Source organism: Oncorhynchus clarkii, chromosome 19, assembly GCF_045791955.1.
Source record: "Oncorhynchus clarkii lewisi isolate Uvic-CL-2024 chromosome 19, UVic_Ocla_1.0, whole genome shotgun sequence".
NCBI classification, from domain to species: Eukaryota; Metazoa; Chordata; class Actinopteri; order Salmoniformes; family Salmonidae; genus Oncorhynchus; species Oncorhynchus clarkii.
The window spans coordinates 1,939,734-1,957,722 of record NC_092165.1 but is presented as its reverse complement, the minus strand read 5'-3'; the positions used below and the strand labels follow the sequence as shown (position 1 = coordinate 1,957,722).

At 46.9% G+C, this 17,989-nt stretch overlaps 2 protein-coding genes across 5 annotated transcripts in view; both read left to right on the top strand.

Moving 5' to 3' along the window:
- The first annotated feature begins 712 nt into the window (after window positions 1-712).
- LOC139374084 (small integral membrane protein 14) lies at window positions 713-11,502 on the top strand. Of its 3 annotated transcripts, none has more exons than XM_071115076.1 (5): window positions 716-979; window positions 5,655-5,738; window positions 9,099-9,147; window positions 9,310-9,471; window positions 11,387-11,502. In XM_071115076.1, exons 2-5 carry the CDS (start codon window positions 5,664-5,666, stop codon window positions 11,392-11,394), a joined length of 294 nt encoding a protein of 97 aa, XP_070971177.1. In that variant the 5' UTR covers window positions 716-979; window positions 5,655-5,663; the 3' UTR covers window positions 11,395-11,502. The 3 variants fall into 3 exon arrangements, with proteins under 3 accessions (XP_070971175.1, XP_070971177.1, XP_070971176.1); XM_071115075.1 differs by having other exon boundaries at window positions 718-979; window positions 9,310-9,467; window positions 11,387-11,498; XM_071115074.1 differs by lacking the exon at window positions 11,387-11,502 and having other exon boundaries at window positions 713-979; window positions 9,310-9,530.
- Window positions 11,503-15,386: 3,884 nt separating this feature from the next.
- The window catches only part of LOC139374083 (UDP-glucose 6-dehydrogenase-like), a 23,017-nt gene continuing 20,414 nt past the window's right edge, over window positions 15,387-17,989 (top strand). Inside the window, exon 1 of one of the 2 annotated variants that reach the window (XM_071115072.1) lies at window positions 15,387-15,519. The gene's annotated coding sequence lies outside the window, so the exon portion shown is untranslated. Of the gene's footprint in view, window positions 15,578-17,989 lie in introns of both variants that reach the window. The other variant, XM_071115073.1, reaches the window with a different exon arrangement.

Genomic DNA, 17,989 nt, shown 5'->3' with positions numbered 1-17,989 from the left:
GTGACACATTTTTTCCAGACATCTCTGTCCTTTTTCCGTCAACACGGATGGACTCTATTCAGAGAAAATACAGAGTTATTTTTTTTTTTTAATCATTCACTTGAACATGAAGGTCACATGAACAGACTTTTCTGGGGGCATTTTGGGGAAAGAGATGACACAAGAGTTACTGAGTTAATCAGCAGATATTGATTTAGTTGTACACCTAACATGTATTAGGTTGTTCTTCATAATATACTCCATCTGTCACCGGGGTGATTGATTGACCATGTATGGTTTGTTTACTTTCCGTACGTCATCGCATCTTAACTCGCTCTTGACTTTGATTGGCTGAAATGATATCCCGCTGGATATCTAAACCAATCGGATGTCTGAGACAGTTGAAACGCTGAGTTGGAGAAAAAAAAAAAAAACGAAAGTTTCCACGTTACCACAGTCACAAAGTCAACATTGCTAACCTTATGCAAAACCTTAAATAGCATTTTGATATAATTTATTTTCATACATCTTTACAATATAGCCCGTGTGGTTAAGATTTAAAATACAATTGAAAAAAAGAAATTGTAGAAATAGGCGCTATTTATGACTTTATGGCTGTGGTAACTAGTGACGAGCAAAAACACGAGTTCCCTGTCTACTCGGAGATCTCGCGTGATGTCCGTGACGTGGCTGTCGCGTACTGTATCAAAACACAGACAGGCAGAGCTTGGGTGTTATCATTAGTTCCCCGTTTTGCAACTAAAACCACCGTTTCTATTGGACAGTATCGGGTAGGTCCCCTCCCGTTTCGTTTGCCTCCGTTTATGGAACGTGTTGCAACAGAATTGGCATAATGAATGAGCCCCTGGAAATCTTCTACTGTACAGAGATGAAAACAGTTTGGCCAGCTGTGGCTTTCTGATAACGTGTCTAACCCTAACCCAACAAGAAACATACATTCACTGGACTCTAAAAGCTGCGTCTGGATCAGTGTGTTCAGGTAAGTGTCGTCTCTCTGTCCCTTCAATAACACAGCAAAACGCAAATGCACTGGCAGCGCTGGGTAAAAGTACTGAATCTACAGGGTAGGGAGCATAAACGCATCCACACGTAACGAATTAAGTTTTGAACATAATATGCATCAAACAGCTCCAATGCGAAGTTGCACCTCCATTTGGCTAGACGGCACCAACAGATCTGGGTCCAGGCTAGACGGCACCAACAGATCTGGGTCCAGGCTAGACGGCACCAACAGATCTGGGTCCAGGCTAGACGGCACCAACAGATCTGGGTCCAGGCTAGACGGCACCAACAGATCTGGGTCCAGGCTAGACGGCACCAACAGATCTGGGTCCAGGCTAGACGGCACCAACAGATCTGGGTCCAGGCTAGACGGCACCAACAGATCTGGGTCCAGGCTAGACGGCACCAACAGATCTGGGTCCAGGCTAGACGGCACCAACAGATCTGGGTCCAGGCTAGACGGCGCCAACAGATCTGGGTCCAGGCTAGACGGCACCGACAGATCTGGGTCCAGGCTAGACGGCACCGACAGATCTGGGTCCAGGCTAGACGGCACCAACAGATCTGGGTCCAGGCTAGACGGCACCAACAGATCTGGGTCCAGGCTAGACGGCACCAACAGAAGTTGCACCTATATTTTTCGAGTTTTTACATAAAACGGATCAGAGAACCGAAGTCATGCCGGAAAAGGAAAATTGCGGTGTGACTTAATATGGAGGACCCGACAAGTCAGCCTCTTCCCTGTAAATGTCATGTAAAACTCCCGACAAAAAAATTACTTCACTTCAAATTATCCGCAGTCATGACTTCTGGTTTCAATTACATTCATCAGCCAACTTACAAAGCAAATTACTTTTGTGAATGTATAGGTACACAAAATAAGTTTGCCATCTTGCTAGCCAACTATAGCCTACTAATGTTAGCCTTTTACTAACTGTTAGTGCTGCGTGAACCAGTTGCTATCGTCGCTTAGCTTCCAGCTACAGTAAAGGAAACAAACGTTTTGAAATACATAACGCCCCATCTAACCACTTATCAAATAATGTTGCCGGTATATGCGGTTATCTTAGGCCACGTTTTTTTCACTCGTTAATGACAAAGTTTGTTTTCGTTTTTATTATAGTTCCATAATATAAGACAGGAGGACTTTGTCAGTCTTGGATGTGTTCGCCCAGAGACTAGCTGCTAACTAGTTACAGTTGGGGTGGCAGGGTAGCCTAGTGGTTAGTGTTGGACTAGTAACCAGAAGGTTGCAGGTTCAAACCCCCGAGCTGACAAGGTACAAATCTGTCGTTCTGAACAAGGCAGTTAACCCACTGTTCCTAGGCCGTCATTGAAAATAAGAATTTGTTCTTAACTGACTTGCCTAGTTAGATAAAGTTAAAAAAATATATATATAATATTAAACTGAAGAGGCTGCTTCAATGTTCTGTTAAAAGGGTGATGTGGCTCTGGAAGCCTAAACCAGCTCCCATCTAGACATTCATCGATTCTCTATTGCTCTACGGTTCTAGAAACATTTTTTACTTTCACATCAAAATAATTTCACAAATGCAACATTAAAAAAAAACAGTATTTTGTTGAGTGACATGTTTGTGGCCGTTTGTCTTCAGTTGACACACATGTGTTCAGAGACTCAGATAATTCATCAGGTCGTCCACTCTGTCTTCAGTTGACACACATGTGTTCAGAGACTCAGATAATTCATCAGGTCGTCCACTCTGTCTTCTGTTGACACACAGGTGTTCAGAGACTCAGATAATTCATCAGGTTGTCCACAGGTGTTCAGAGACTCAGATAATTCATCAGGTCGTCCACTCTGTCTTCAGTTGACACACAGGTGTTCAGAGACTCAGATAATTCATCAGGTCGTCCACTCTGTCTTCTGTTGACACACAGGTGTTCAGAGACTCAGATAATTCATCAGGTCGTCCACTCTGTCTTCAGTTGACACACAGGTGTTCAGAGACTCAGGTAATTCATCAGGTCGTCCACAGGTGTTCAGAGACTCAGATAATTCATCAGGTCGTCCACAGGTGTTCAGAGACTCAGATAATTCATCAGGTCGTCCACAGGTGTTCAGAGACTCAGATAATTCATCAGGTCGTCCACAGGTGTTCAGAGACTCAGATAATTCATCAGGTTGTCCACAGGTGTTCAGAGACTCAGATAATTCATCAGGTCGTCCACTCTGTCTTCTGTTGACACACAGGTGTTCAGAGACTCAGATAATTCATCAGGTCGTCCACAGGTGTTCAGAGACTCAGATAATTCATCAGGTCGTCCACTCTGTCTTCTGTTGACACACAGGTGTTCAGAGACTCAGATAATTCATCAGGTCGTCCACAGGTGTTCAGAGACTCAGATAATTCATCAGGTCGTCCACTCTGTCTTCAGTTGACACACAGGTGTTCAGAGACTCAGGTAATTCATCAGGTCGTCCACAGGTGTTCAGAGACTCAGATAATTCATCAGGTCGTCCACAGGTGTTCAGAGACTCAGATAATTCATCAGGTCGTCCACAGGTGTTCAGAGACTCAGATATTTCATCAGGTCGTCCACAGGTGTTCAGAGACTCAGATAATTCATCAGGTCGTCCACAGGTGTTCAGAGACTCAGATATTTCATCAGGTCGTCCACAGGTGTTCAGAGACTCAGATAATTCATCAGGTCGTCCACAGGTGTTCAGAGACTCAGATAATTCATCAGGTCGTCCACTCTGTCTTCCGTCTGTTTTCTCTTAATAACAAGCGCTGTGACATGGAAATACGGTCGTGTGGGAACTCTAACCCTATAATGTAGCCTTTTAAAAGATATATTTTTATTATTTCTAGCCGATATGAAAGATAAGGTCCTTATGCTTTCAAAACCAGTAGAGCAAGCGATGCCAGTTAATGTTCAGACCGAGAGGCGGGTCTCTGAACAAACCCCGCCCCCACAGAAGATGCTTTCGTCCAATGACTCGTATGTAATGGAACTGAAAATCATGATCAAGGGCTACAGTGACGTTAGCTAACAGTCTAAGCATCTAACATTTTGCTAACAGGCCTAGCATCTAACATTTTGCTAACAGGCTAAGCATCTAACATTTTGCTAACAGGCTTAGCATCTAACATTTTGCTAACAGTCTAAGCATCTAACATTTGCTAACAGGCTAAGCATCAAACATTTGCTAACAGGCCTAGCATCTAACATTTTGCTAACAGGCTAAGCATCTAACATTTTGCTAACAGGCTAAGCATCTAACATTTTGCTAACAGGCTTAGCATCTAACATTTTGCTAACAGTCTAAGCATCTAACATTTGCTAACAGGCTAAGCATCTAACATTTGCTAACAGGCTAAGCATCTAACATTTGCTAACAGGCTAAGCATCTAACATTTGCTAACAGGCTAAGCATCTAACATTTTGCTAACAGGCTTAGCATCTAACATTTTGCTAACAGTCTAAGCATCTAACATTTGCTAACAGGCTAAGCATCTAACATTTGCTAACATGCTAAGCATCTAACATTTGCTAACAGGCTAAGCATCTAACATTTTGCTAACAGGCATTTTGCGTTTTGTTTCCCCATCAGAGACATTCTGTAATTTAACCTTTCTACCTCGCCCCTCCCCTACATGGCCCCTCCCCCTACATGGCCCCTCCCCTACATGGCCCCTCCCCTACATGGCCACTACTCATTAGATTGGTCTCTGTTTTGTTTCTAGGGTGGTAACTAACTAGGTAGGTAACTATGTACTGATCATTCAGCACCAGTAAAAGGTTCCAGGATCTGTTTTGTTTTACCTGTGAAACCATTTCCTCATTGCTTGTTGTTTGGCCTAAATGAAATGAGAACCACAGTCAGCGACTGTGTAAATAAGTTACACAACGGCCAAGGAAACGTTTATTTTTTACCTTTATCTAACTAGGCAAGTCAGTTAAGAACAAATTCTAGGAACAGTGGGTTAACTGCCTGTTCAGGGGCAGAACGACAGATTTGTTCCTTGTCAGCTCGGGGGTTTGAACTTGCAACCTTCCAGTTACTAGTCCAACGCTCTAACCACTAGGCTACCCTGCCGCCCCATCTGTAGCCTCTCTGAGCTACTGCACCTGCCAAGAGGTCCGGGCATTTTATGGCACAGGTAGCCAGTGGGCCTGGTCAAAAGTAGGAGGGGGGGGGGCATCTGGTAGCCAGTGGGCCTGGTCAAAAGTAGGAGGGGGGGGGGGCATCTGGTAGCCAGTGGGCCTGGTCAAAAGTAGGAGGGGGGGGCATCTGGTGGCCACTGGGCCTGGTCAAAAGTAGGGGGGGGGCATCTGGTAGCCAGTGGGCCTGGTCAAAAGTAGGAGGGGGGGGGGCATCTGGTAGCCAGTGGGCCTGGTCAAATGTAGGAGGGGGGGGCATCTGGTGGCCACTGGGCCTGGTCAAAAGTAGGGGGGGGCATCTGGGATGTCAATGTGATCTCCTCTCTGGGGGGGGGGGGGCATCTGGGATGTCAACGATGTCTCCTCTCATCCCAGGTGTTTGTGTGTGTGTGGTCTCATCCCAGGTGTGTGTGTGTGGTCTCATCCCAGGTGTGTGTGTGTGTGGTCTCATCCCAGGTGTGTGTGTGTGTGGTCTCATCCCAGGTGTGTGTGTGGTCTCATCCCAGGTGTGTGTGTTTTGTCAGGTGATCGTAATGGCGGAGGGAGGCTTTGACCCCTGTGAGTGCATCTGCACCCAGGAGCACGCCATGAGACGACTCATCAACCTGGTAAGAGTGTGTGTGTGTGTGTCTGTCTGTGTGTGTGTGTGTGTGTGTGTCTGTGTGATGGAGAGAGATTCCTGTGAAACTGTGTCTTCATTTACCCCAATCCACGTCATCATTCAATCTGACTAAAACTGACGGCAGGATGCAGCATGACCTGCCGTCAGGTCACATTATGTGTAATGTTTACTGTTAATTTTTATTGTTTATTTCACTTTATATATTATCTACCTCACTTGCTTTGGCAATGTTAACACATGTTTCCCATGCCAATAAAGCCCTTGAATTGAATTGAATTGAATTGAGAGAGAGACAGAGAGAGAGAGAGAGAGAGAGAGGGAGAGAGAGAGAGAGAAAGGCGAGAGACACAAGGAGGGAAGGGGGGAAGGGAAAAGTGTGTGGGACTGTGGAGGCTCTGAGCCAGCAGCATATCCTGGTTCCTGCTGTCTGTCTCTCTGTGTTTGTCTTGAGGACTGACAGACAGACACACACGCGGTTACGCGCACAGATAGACACACACACACACACACACACACACACACACACACACACACACACACACACACACACACATAGATGGTGTCTCTCTCTCTTTCTGTGCTTCAAGGTAGTGATTAGAATGTTGCAACAATGGAATGCTGGGAGGTGGGAGTATAAATCTGTTTTAGAATGCACTCCAGTCAACCAGGCCATCTCATTGGTCCCTGTGTACAGGTGTGTCTATGTGGCCAGCTGTCATTGGTCCAGCACAACCATGAGAGTTTCGTCATTTGCCCACAGACAGAGCGGGACCCTGAACCACAGCTTAGTCCTTAACTTCCTGGGAGTTGTCCAATATTTTATTTTAATGAACATACAGAGATTTCTAAGTATATATAGATACAGATTTAAATGTACATGTCCACTACTGTTCAGAAGTGTTTGGGTCACTTAGAAATATCCTTGTTTTTGAAAGAAAAGTAACATTTTTTTTGTCCATTTTTAAATGACATCAAATTGATCAGAAATACAGTGTAGACATTGTTAATGTTGTAAATGACTATTGTAGCTGGAAACGGCTGATTTGTTATGGAATATCTACATAGGCCCATTATCAGCAACCATCACTCCTGTGTTCCAATGGCACGTTGTGTTAGCTAATCCAAGTTTATCATTTTAAAAAGGCTAATTGATCATTAGAAAACCCCTTTTGCAATCCTGTTAGCGCAGCTGAAAACTGTTGTACTGATTTGAAGAAGCAATAAAACTGGCCTTCTTTAGACTAGTTGAGTATCTGGAGCATCAGCATTTGTGGGTTCGATTACAGACTTAAAATGGCCAGAAACAAAGACCTTTCTTCTGAAACTCGTCAGTCTATTTTTGTTCTGAGAAATGAAGGCTATTCCACGTGAGAACTTGCCAGGAAACTGGAGATCAGTGAAGAGGTGACTCTGGGACGCTGGCCTTCTAGGCAGAGTTCCTCTGTCCAGTCTCAACGTCAACAGTGAAGAGGAGACTCCGGGATGCTGGCCTTCTAGGCAGGGTTCCTCTGTCCAGTCTCAACGTCAACAGTGAAGAGGTGACTCTGGGACGCTGGCCTTCTAGGCAGAGTTCCTCTGTCCAGTCTCAACGTCAACAGTGAAGAGGAGACTCCGGGATGCTGGCCTTCTAGGCAGGGTTCCTCTGTCCAGTCTCAACGTCAACAGTGAAGAGGTGACTCTGGGACGCTGGCCTTCTAGGCAGAGTTCCTCTGTCCAGTCTCAACGTCAACAGTGAAGAGGAGACTCCGGGATGCTGGCCTTCTAGGCAGGGTTCCTCTGTCCAGTCTCAACGTCAACAGTGAAGAGGTGACTCTGGGACGCTGGCCTTCTAGGCAGAGTTCCTCTGTCCAGTCTCAACGTCAACAGTGAAGAGGAGACTCCGGGATGCTGGCCTTCTAGGCAGAGTTCCTCTGTCCAGTCTCAACGTCAACAGTGAAGAGGAGACTCCGGGATGCTGGCCTTCTAGGCAGAGTTCCTCTGTCCAGTCTCAACGTCAACAGTGAAGAGGAGACTCCGGGATGCTGGCCTTCTAGGCAGAGTTCCTCTGTCCAGTCTCAACGTCAACAGTGAAGAGGAGACTCCGGGATACTGGCCTTCTAGGCAGAGTTCCTCTGTCCAGTCTCAACGTCAACAGTGAAGAGGCGACTCCGGGATACTGGCCTTCTAGGCAGAGTTCCTCTGTCCAGTCTCAACGTCAACAGTGAAGACGCGACTCCGGGATGCTGGCCTTCTAGGCAGAGTTCCTCTGTCCAGTCTCAACGTCAACAGTGAAGAGGTGACTCCAGGATGCTGGCCTTCTAGGCAGAGTTCCTCTGTCCAGTCTCAACATCAACAGTGAAGAGGCGAGTCTGGGATACTGGCCTTCTAGGCAGAGTTCCTCTGTCCAGTGTCTGTGTTCTTTTCCCATCTTAATCTTTTATTTTATTTTGGCCAGTCTGAGATATGGATTTTTATTTGAAACTCTGTCTAGAAGGCCAAGCATCCCGGAGGTCTAGTTTTGTGTTCGTTGAAGAGGGCGAGAGCTGCCAGGCGACTTCCATTATCTCATAGGAATTGAATGATTCATTGAAAACCACAAGATCTGTCTCTCTGCCTGTCTCTCTGCCCGCCTGTCTGTCTGTCTCTCTGCCTGTCTCTCTGCCCGCCTGTCTGTCTGCCTCTCTCTGCCCGCCTGTCTCTGTCTCTCTGCCTGTCTGACTCTCTCTGCCTGTCTGTCTGTCTCTCTGCCTGTCTCTCTGCCTGCATGTCTGTCTGTCTCTCTGCCTGTCTGTCTGTCTGTCTCTCTGCCTGTCTGTCTGTCTCTCTGCCTGTCTGCCTCTCTGTCTGTCTGCCTGCCTGTCTGTCTGTCTCTCTGTCTGTCTGTCAGCCTGTCTGCCTGTCTGCCTGCCCGCCTGTCTGCCTGTCTGTCTGTCTGTCTGTCTGTTTGCCTCTCTGTCTGTCTGTCAGCCTGTCTGTCAGCCTGTCTGTCTCTCTGCCCGCCTTTCTGTGTCTCTGCCTGTCTGCCTCTCTCTGTCTGTCTCTCTGCCCGCCTGTCTGTCTCTCTGCCTGTCTGACTCTTCTGTCTGTCTCTCTGCCTGTCTGTCAGCCTGTCTGTCTGTCTCTCTGCCTGTCTGCCTCTCTGTCTGCCTGCCTGTCTCTGTCTGTTTGCCTGGTCTAATAAGGACAGAACAAACACGATCTGTAAACTCATGTTCTCCCACCCCCCCCCCTCTCTCTCTCTCTCTCTCCGCCCCCTCTCCCCCCCTCTCTCTCCCACCCCCCCCCCTCTCTCTCTCTCTCTCTCCGCCCCCTCTCCCCCCCCCCTCTCCCCCCCCCCCCTCCCCCCTCTCTCTCCTGTGTCCACCAGCTACGTCAGTCTCAGTCCTACTGTACAGAGACAGAGTGTCCTCAGGACTGTATGTATGCTTTATATCACCACACACTGACCCACATTTAAGCCTCGTGCTGATCTAAACAACACTTCCATTGGAGATACACACTTTGTTTTTCAGTGTTGGTTGATACACCGTCCAGCCAAGTGGTTATTAACGGGACTGTCTTTCTCTGTGTCCCTCCAGTACCAGGACCCAGTGGCTCAGTAGGAGGTGGAGACCTGACTGTCCCCGTGGTTCTGATGGGCTGGATGGTTCTGGTTCTGCTCCTCTTCCTCCTCAGACCCAACAGCCTCAGAGGATCCCCAGCACCGCCTGCCGGCAAACCTACTGGACCTCACAGTGTAGGTATGGAGGGAGGAGGAGGGAACCTACTGGACCTCACAGTGTAGGTATGGAGGGAGGAGGAGGGAACCTACTGGACCTCACAGTGTAGGTATGGAGGGAGGAGGAGGGAACCTACTGGACCTCACAGTGTAGGTATGGAGGGAGGAGGAGGGAACCTACTGGACCTCACAGTGTAGGTATGGAGGGAGGAGGAGGGATAGAGGGAACCTATTGGACCCCACAACGCACGTATAGAGGGAGGAGGGGGGGGGGTAGAAGAGGGGGTAGAAGAGGGGGGTGGATGGGGGAGAGGAGGGTGGATGGAGGGGGGGGGGTGGTGGATGGAGGGGGGAAGAAGAGGGTGGATGGGGAAGAGGGGGGTGGATGGATGGGGGAGGAGAGGAGGGTGGATGGAGGGGGGGAGAAGAGGAGGGTGGATGAAGGGGGGGAAGAGGAGGGTGGATAAAGAGGGGGGAGAGGAGGGTGGATGAAGGGGGGGAAGAGGAGGGTGGATGGAGGTGGGGAAGAGGAGGGTGGATGAAGGGGGGGAAGAGGAGGGTGGATGAAGGGGGGGAAGAGGTGGGTGGATGAAGGGGGGGAAGAGGAGGGTGGATGGAGGTGGGGAAGAGGAGGGTGGATGGAGGTGGGGAAGAGGAGGGTGGATGGAGGTGGGGAAGAGGAGGGTGGATGGAGGGGGAAGAAGAAGAGGAGGGGGGATGGAGGAGGGTGGATGAAGGGGGGAGAGGGGGGTGGATGGAGGGGGGGTGAATGGAGGAGAGGAGGGTGGATGAAGGAGAAGAGGGTGGATGGAGGAGAGGAGGGTGGATGGAGAGGAAGAGGGTGGATGGAGGAGAAGAGGGTGGATGGAGGAGAAGAGGGTGGATGGAGAAGAGGAGGGTGGATGGAGGAGAAGAGGGTGGTTGGAGAGGAGGCGGGTGGATGGAGGAGATGAGGGTGGATGGAGAGGAGGAGGGTGGATGGAGGAGAAGAGGGTGGATGGAGGAGAAGAGGGTGGATGGAGAAGAGGAGGGTGGATGGAGGAGAAGAGGGTGGATGGAGAGGAGGAGGGTGGATGGAGGAGAAGAGGGTGGATGGAGAGGAGGAGGGTGGATGGAGGAGAAGAGGGTGGATGGAGAGGAGGAGGGTGGATGGAGGAGAAGAGGGTGGATGGAGAGGAGGAGGGTGGATGAGGAGAAGAGGGTGGATGGAGAGGAGGAGGGTGGATGGAGGAGAAGAGGGTGGATGGAGGAGAAGAGGGTGGATGGAGAAGAGGAGGGTGGATGGAGGAGAAGAGGGTGGATGGAGAGGAGGAGGGTGGATGGAGGAGAAGAGGGTGGATGGAGGAGAAGAGGGTGGATGGAGGAGAAGAGGGTGGATGGAGGGGAAGAGGGTGGATGGAGAAGAGGAGGGTGGATGGAGAGGAGGAGGGTGGATGGAGGAGAAGAGGGTGGATGGAGGAGAGGAGGGTGGATGGAGAGGAAGAGGGTGGATGGAGGAGAAGAGGGTGGATGGAGGAGAAGAGGGTGGATGGAGGAGAAGAGGGTGGATGGAGAAGAGGAGGGTGGATGGAGGAGAAGAGGGTGGATGGAGGAGAAGAGGGTGGATGGAGGAGAAGAGGGTGGATGGAGGAGAGGAGGGTGGATGGAGGAGAAGAGGGTGGATGGAGGAGAAGAGGGTGGATGGAGGAGAAGAGGGTGGATGGAGGAGAAGAGGGTGGATGGAGAAGAGGTGGGTGGAGGGAGGAGAAGAGGGTGGATGGAGGAGAAGAGGGTGGATGGAGGAGAAGAGGGTGGATGGAGGAGAGGAGGGTGGATGGAGAGGAGGAGGGTGGATGGAGGAGAAGATGGTGGATGGAGAAGAGGAGGGTGGATGAAGGGGTGGTTTTGATATTGTTGTATGTATTTGTTTATTGACCGTTGTTCCTCCTGTTTAACAGAGTCGTGACCAGGATCCCCCAGCTCCACCGGTGGACTAGCAGCAGAACCAGACGGAACAGAACCGGAGAGAACCAGACGTTCTACTGGACAACCCAACATCTCCACAGGACGTTCTACTGGACAACCCAACATCTCCACAGGACGTTCTACTGGACAACCCAACATCTCCACCAGACGTTCTACTGGACAACCCAACATCTCCACAGGACGTTCTACTGGACAACCCAACATCTCCACAGGACGTTCTACTGGACAACCCAACATCTCCACAGGACGTTCTACTGGACAACCCAACATCTCCACAGGACGTTCTACTGGACAACCCAACATCTCCACAGGACGTTCTACTGGACAACCCAACATCTCCACCAGACGTTCTGCCCGTTCTACGTTGGTACCCTGGAACCCAACAGCTTACTGCGACCTCCGACCCCTGTACATCACAATGCATTTCCTGTTTAGTGCACTACTTTAGACCAGAGCCCTATGGGGGTAGTGCAATACTTTAGACCAGAGCCCTATGGGGGTAGTGCACTACTTTAGACCAGAGCCCTATGGGGGTAGTGCACTACTTTAGACCAGAACCGGAGAGAACCAGACGTAGTGCACTACTTTAGACCAGAACCGGAGAGAACCAGACGTTCTACTATGGGGGTAGTGCACTACTTTAGACCAGAACCGGAGAGAACCAGACGTTCTACTGGGGTAGTGCACTACATAGGGCTCTAGTCAGAATTAGTGCACTACATAGATTGGGGTGCAATTTGGGACTCAGCCATTAATTTGTTATGGTCAACTAGCTAGTCACTAGTCGTCTAGTTTATTGATTGGTCTGATCAACTAGCTAGTCACTAGTCATCTAGTTTATTGATTGGTCTGATCAACTAGCTAGTCACTAGTCATCTAGTTTATTGATTGGTCTGATCAACTAGCTAGTCACTAGTCGTGTAGTTTATTGATTGGTCTGATAAACTAGCTAGTCATGTAGTTTATTGATTGAATCACTTAGCAACAAGAGAGGGGCAGGGGCTCTTCAGAATCAACACCCCGACATTCCGCGGTGATGTCACAATGGATCTGAGTGTAGCGCGCGTTGATGATGTCATAGTGTAAGTTCCACTGTGTTGTTGTGTAGTCAGGTCGTGGGGGGTGTATTCATTATGTCTATTCTGTTGCAAAACTGTTTTTTTTTAGTTTGTTGCAACAACAAAAACGAACAAAAAATGTTTTGCATCAGAAACCATTTTTTTTTACTCCAGAGTTTCTATTGGACAAATGTCGGTAGGTTCCTCCCCCATTTCGTTCTGTTTGCTTTCGTTTGGTTTGTAAAATGGTAAACGGTTTCCGTTGCAAGATGTAATGAATACACCCCAGGGTTTTTTATTTTTTACCCCAGGGGAGGGGGGGTCTGAGGTTGGCAGGGGGGGTTCAGAGTTGGGCAGGCAGGGGGACATGGAATCACTCTGGGGCCTTAAGGATGTGCACTACTTAGGCACCCTATTCCCCATATACATTATAGTGCACTACTTATGCACCCTATTCCATATATACAGTACAGTGCACTACTTAGGCACCCTATTCCCTATATACAGTATAGTGCACTACTTAGGCACCCTATTCCATATATACAGTACAGTGCACTACTTAGGCACCCTATTCCCTATATACAGTATAGTGCACTACTTAGGCACCCTATTCCCTATATACAGTATTGTGCACTACTTAGGAACCCTATTCACTATATACAGTATAGTGCACTGCTTAGGCACCCTATTCCCTATATACAGTATAGTGTTCTACTTAGGCACCCTATTCCCTATATACAGTATAGTGCACTACTTAGGCACCCTATTCCCTATATACAGTATTGTGCACTACTTAGGAACCCTATTCCCCATATACAGTATAGTGCACTACTTAGGCACCCTATTCCCTATATACAGTATAGTACACTACTTAGGCACCCTATTCCATATACAGTATAGTACACTACTTAGGCACCCTATTCCATATATACAGTACAGTGCACTACTTAGGCACCCTATTCCCTATATACAGTATAGTGCACTACTTAGGCACCCTATTCCCTATATACAGTATTGTGCACTACTTAGGAACCCTATTCACTATATACAGTATAGTGCACTGCTTAGGCACCCTATTCCCTATATACAGTATAGTGTTCTACTTAGGCACCCTATTCCCTATATACAGTATAGTGCACTACTTAGGCACCCTATTCCCTATATACAGTATAGTACACTACTTAGGAACCCTATTCACTATATACAGTATAGTGCACTGCTTAGGCACCCTATTCCCTATATACAGTATAGTACACTACTTAGGCACCCTATTCCCTATATACAGTATAGTGCACTGCTTAGGCACCCTATTCCCTATATACAGTATAGTACACTACTTAGGCACCCTATTCCCTATATACAGTATAGTGCACTACTTAGGCACCCTATTCCCTATATACAGTATAGTACACTACTTAGGCACCCTATTCCCTATATACAGTATAGTACACTACTTAGGCACCCTATTCACTATATACAGTATAGTACACTACTTAGGCACCCTATTCACTATATACAGTATAGTGCACTACTTAGGTATGTCAACAACAAAAGGAGGGCACTATATAGGGAATAGGGCTCTAGTCACTAGTAGTGCACTATATAGGGAATAGGGCTCTAGTCACTAGTAGTACCACTATATAGGGAATAGGGCTCTGGTCTATAGTAGTACCACTATATAGGGAATAGGGCTCTGGTCTATAGTAGTGTACTATATAGGGAATAGGGCTCTGGTCTATAGTAGTACCACTATATAGGGAATAGGGCTCTGGTCTATAGTAGTGTACTATATAGGGAATAGGGCTCTAGTCACTAGTAGTGCACTATATAGGGAATAGGGCTCTGGTCTATAGTAGTACCACTATATAGGGAATAGGGCTCTAGTCACTAGTAGTGTACTATATAGGGAATAGGGCTCTGGTCTATAGTAGTACCACTATATAGGGAATAGGGCTCTGGTCTGAAGTAGTTCACTATATAGGGAACAGGTCTAACAGAAAGGGCTTCAACTATGCACTTTACCTTCCAAAACAACAAATAAACTGTAATAACACAGCTTCCTGTCTGTCTGTCTGATTTCCTGTCTGTCTCCCAGTCTGTCTGTCTGACTTCCTGTCTGTCTGTTTGACTCCCAGGGTGTCTGTCTGACTCCCAGTCTGTCTGTCTGTCTGTCTGACTTCCTGTCTGACTCCCAGGGTGTCTGTCTGACTTCCAGGGTGTCTGTCTAACTCCCAGTCTGTCTGTTTGACTCCCAGTCTGTCTGTCTGACTCCCAGTCTGTCTGTCTGACTCCCGGGGTGTCAATAGATAAAGGTATTGTGTGAACAAGATTAACAACTCTCTGGCCTCTTCTCAAATCCAACCTAATCATTCATGTCCTATTTGTCAAAGTCATTTAAAAGCACATTTCAGTGATACTGTGATGATCCCAAATGGCACCCTGATTCCTACATAGTGCACTAGTTTGGACCAGAGCCCTATATAGGAGGCTATCTGGGACAGAAACAAATTCATTCCAGCTGAGCTCACCATGACAACGCTGTATTGTTAATCTTTCTGAACCCTGCCCCAATGCCGATCTAACCATTAATGACGTCTCACTCGCTGGTTGGCTGTACGCGACGCAGAACCCCGGAAGACTTTACTTCGCCCAATTTGTACAAGGGTCGCCACTAGTTACCACAGACACAAAGTTTTAAAAAACGCCGCCTATTTCGTAAATTTCTCTTAATTAAAATTTTATTTTAAACATTAACCACACTGCTAACCTTATACCTAACCCTAAATGATGAGCAAACATCTAATTATTTTTGTATGAATTTATACAATAGAGCCAAATTGACTTTGTGACTGTGGCATCTAGCGGAAACCCAGCATAAAATGCAACATTACTGAGCTCTCATTTGTAACTAACGGTTTTAAGTACAGCAACTATCGACACGCGACCCCTTCCACAACCCCAAAGATCTTCAAAGCAACAATATTTCAGTGATAAAATTGACATCGCGTCAGTAACAAGGAAGACATCTGATTATACCGATAACGGAAGTGAGTTTTTTTGCGAATTGAATTTTATCCGTGAGATCGGGTAGTTGTCTCCGCAGTGGTAAGTGTTTTACTACTCAATAGCTATGTAATTATTAATAAATTATAATAACGTTATAACTGTTACTGAAACCTTTGGACGCTCATATTTGTTGAGATTGACGTCTCTCTCTCTCTCTCTCTGATTCACTTTAGCCGAGTAGAATAATCCAACCAAGGGTGCGTTCGAAAATTCAGTTTTCTGACCCTAACTTCGGTGCTTGACTAATGTTAATTTGCTAGCTACTTCAAAAGATCACAAATGAGAGAACACCTCCAATCTGACACATTTTTACTCAACCAAGCAGAGCTGGTTAGGATGTTTTCATGTTATCCAGAGTGTTGCTGGACTGTAACTGTGCTACTGGGAAACAATTTAAATTACTATTTTTCGTTTTTTGCCCGACTGTTTACTGACACCGGCCATATTTAACGGGTGTTGATTGGTTCGTAAATTCATCCAGTGTTTCTGTGCTCTGCCACACTCAAGACGCCCTGAAATCGGAGTAGATAGCCAGAGTGAATTTTGCGAACAAATAAAAAAAACATCCTGTATTAAACTGGTTTCCGACATTCTGGATTAATGCCTCGATGTCTGACTTCATTGTGAAAGTTGTTGTGCAGAGTTTAGCAGTGTAACGACCCTGGGTTTATAAACGCGGATTTCGACTCTGCCACTTGAGCATACTTTCGGGGGCACGGTCGATATCACGCTGGACTTCGGGTTTAGAAGGTTGAGGGTTCAAGTCCCGCTCCCTGCCTGTTTCATTACAGTACTTTTACACACAGTTACGTAATAATCTCGTTTTCTTTTCCAACAACGTGCTCCGTTGCACAGACACAAAACTTTTCTCCAAATAGGCTAACATTATACCACTGTTTTTAAAATGAGCTATTTGGCTTCTAGTTCCTTACTCAAGTGAGGGTCATATACTCTGACGTTCAATTTGTCTCGTCTTTTCTAGTTTGTTTTATTAAGGTTTCTTCCCTCCAGGGAGTTGTTCCTTGCCAGTTGCCCAGCAGGGTTGGGGAGTAACGGGTTACATGTGTAAATCCGCTACTTTACCAGAAAACATATTGTAGTCAGATTACAAATACTCTTTGAAAATCTAGATGATTACTTAAAAGGATTTGTTTTAAATTCAGAAAGGAGGTTTGTGGGGGAAAAAATGTTTGTGGACACTTCTCTGTTTTCTCAATGACCCGTCAAATCAGCATTGGAGAGAAAAAAAAGGCACAATGTTTAAATTTGTTCCACCTGAGTGAGTCTGACCACCAATCAGAGACCACTAATGATGACACACCAAATGATGACCACCAATCAGAGACCACTAATGATGACACACCAAATGATGACCACCAATCAGAGACCACTAATGATGACACACCAAATGATGACCACCAATCAGAGACCACTAATGATGACACACCAAATGATGACCACCAATCAGAGACCACTAATGATGACACACCAAATGATGACCGCCAATCAGAGACCACTAATGATGACACACCAAATGATGACCGCCAATCAGAGACCACTAATGATGACACACCAAATGATGACCACCAATCAGAGACCACTATGATGACACACCAAATGATGACCACCAATCAGAGACCACTAATGATGACACACCAAATGATGACCACCAATCAGAGACCACTAATGATGACACACCAAATGATGACCACCAATCAGAGACCACTAGTGATGACACACCAAATGATGACCACCAATCAGAGACCACTAATGATGACACACCAAATGATGACCACCAATCAGAGACCACTAATGATGACACACCAAATGATGACCACCAATCAGAGACCACTATGATGACACACCAAATGATGACCACCAATCAGAGACCACTAATGATGACACACCAAATGATGACCACCAATCAGAGACCACTATGATGACACACCAATCAGAGACCACTAATGATGACACACCAAATGAGTTTTCATGGATCGCGGGGAAAGAGCAGGAGAAGGTTTTTCTAGGCTACAGTCCAAGCTGTGTCTTCCACAATGGTGCGACTGCTGTCGGCATCCAAACATGATCCAACTTGACTAAACGCTTGGAGGTAAAGACGACAGTAGTGGTGTCGTCTACGGCGATACGGATATCACTTATTATTGATATCTACATAGAGCATTGATGTGTGAATCACGCTGCTGCTCTCTCATTTAGCTATTTGCGCCCGACGGATTGTGGTTGTTGTGGACGGCTGTTCACAAATCTAAACGTGTATTTGAACCCAATAATGATTGAATTTAAATACATTTTTAATCTGCCCTACCAATCATTGTTTTTGAAACCAGTGGACAGCGAGCTCTTGCAACAGCTGCTCAATGCCCAATCAGTCTCCATGACAACAACCTCGTAAACAACAGAGTAGGGTTGGCTAATACGTCCTTAGTTTTC

Bases quoted from the DNA above. Each gene is read 5' to 3' on its own strand.
- LOC139374084 (XM_071115074.1), top strand. From the start codon at position 5,664: ATGGCGGAGGGAGGCTTTGACCCCTGTGAGTGCATCTGCACCCAGGAG. The intron at 5,739-9,098 runs GTAAGAGTGTGT...TGTGTCCACCAG, and splicing joins TGAGACGACTCATCAACCTG to CTACGTCAGTCTCAGTCCTA. The intron at 9,148-9,309 runs GTATGTATGCTT...GTGTCCCTCCAG, and splicing joins GACAGAGTGTCCTCAGGACT to TACCAGGACCCAGTGGCTCA.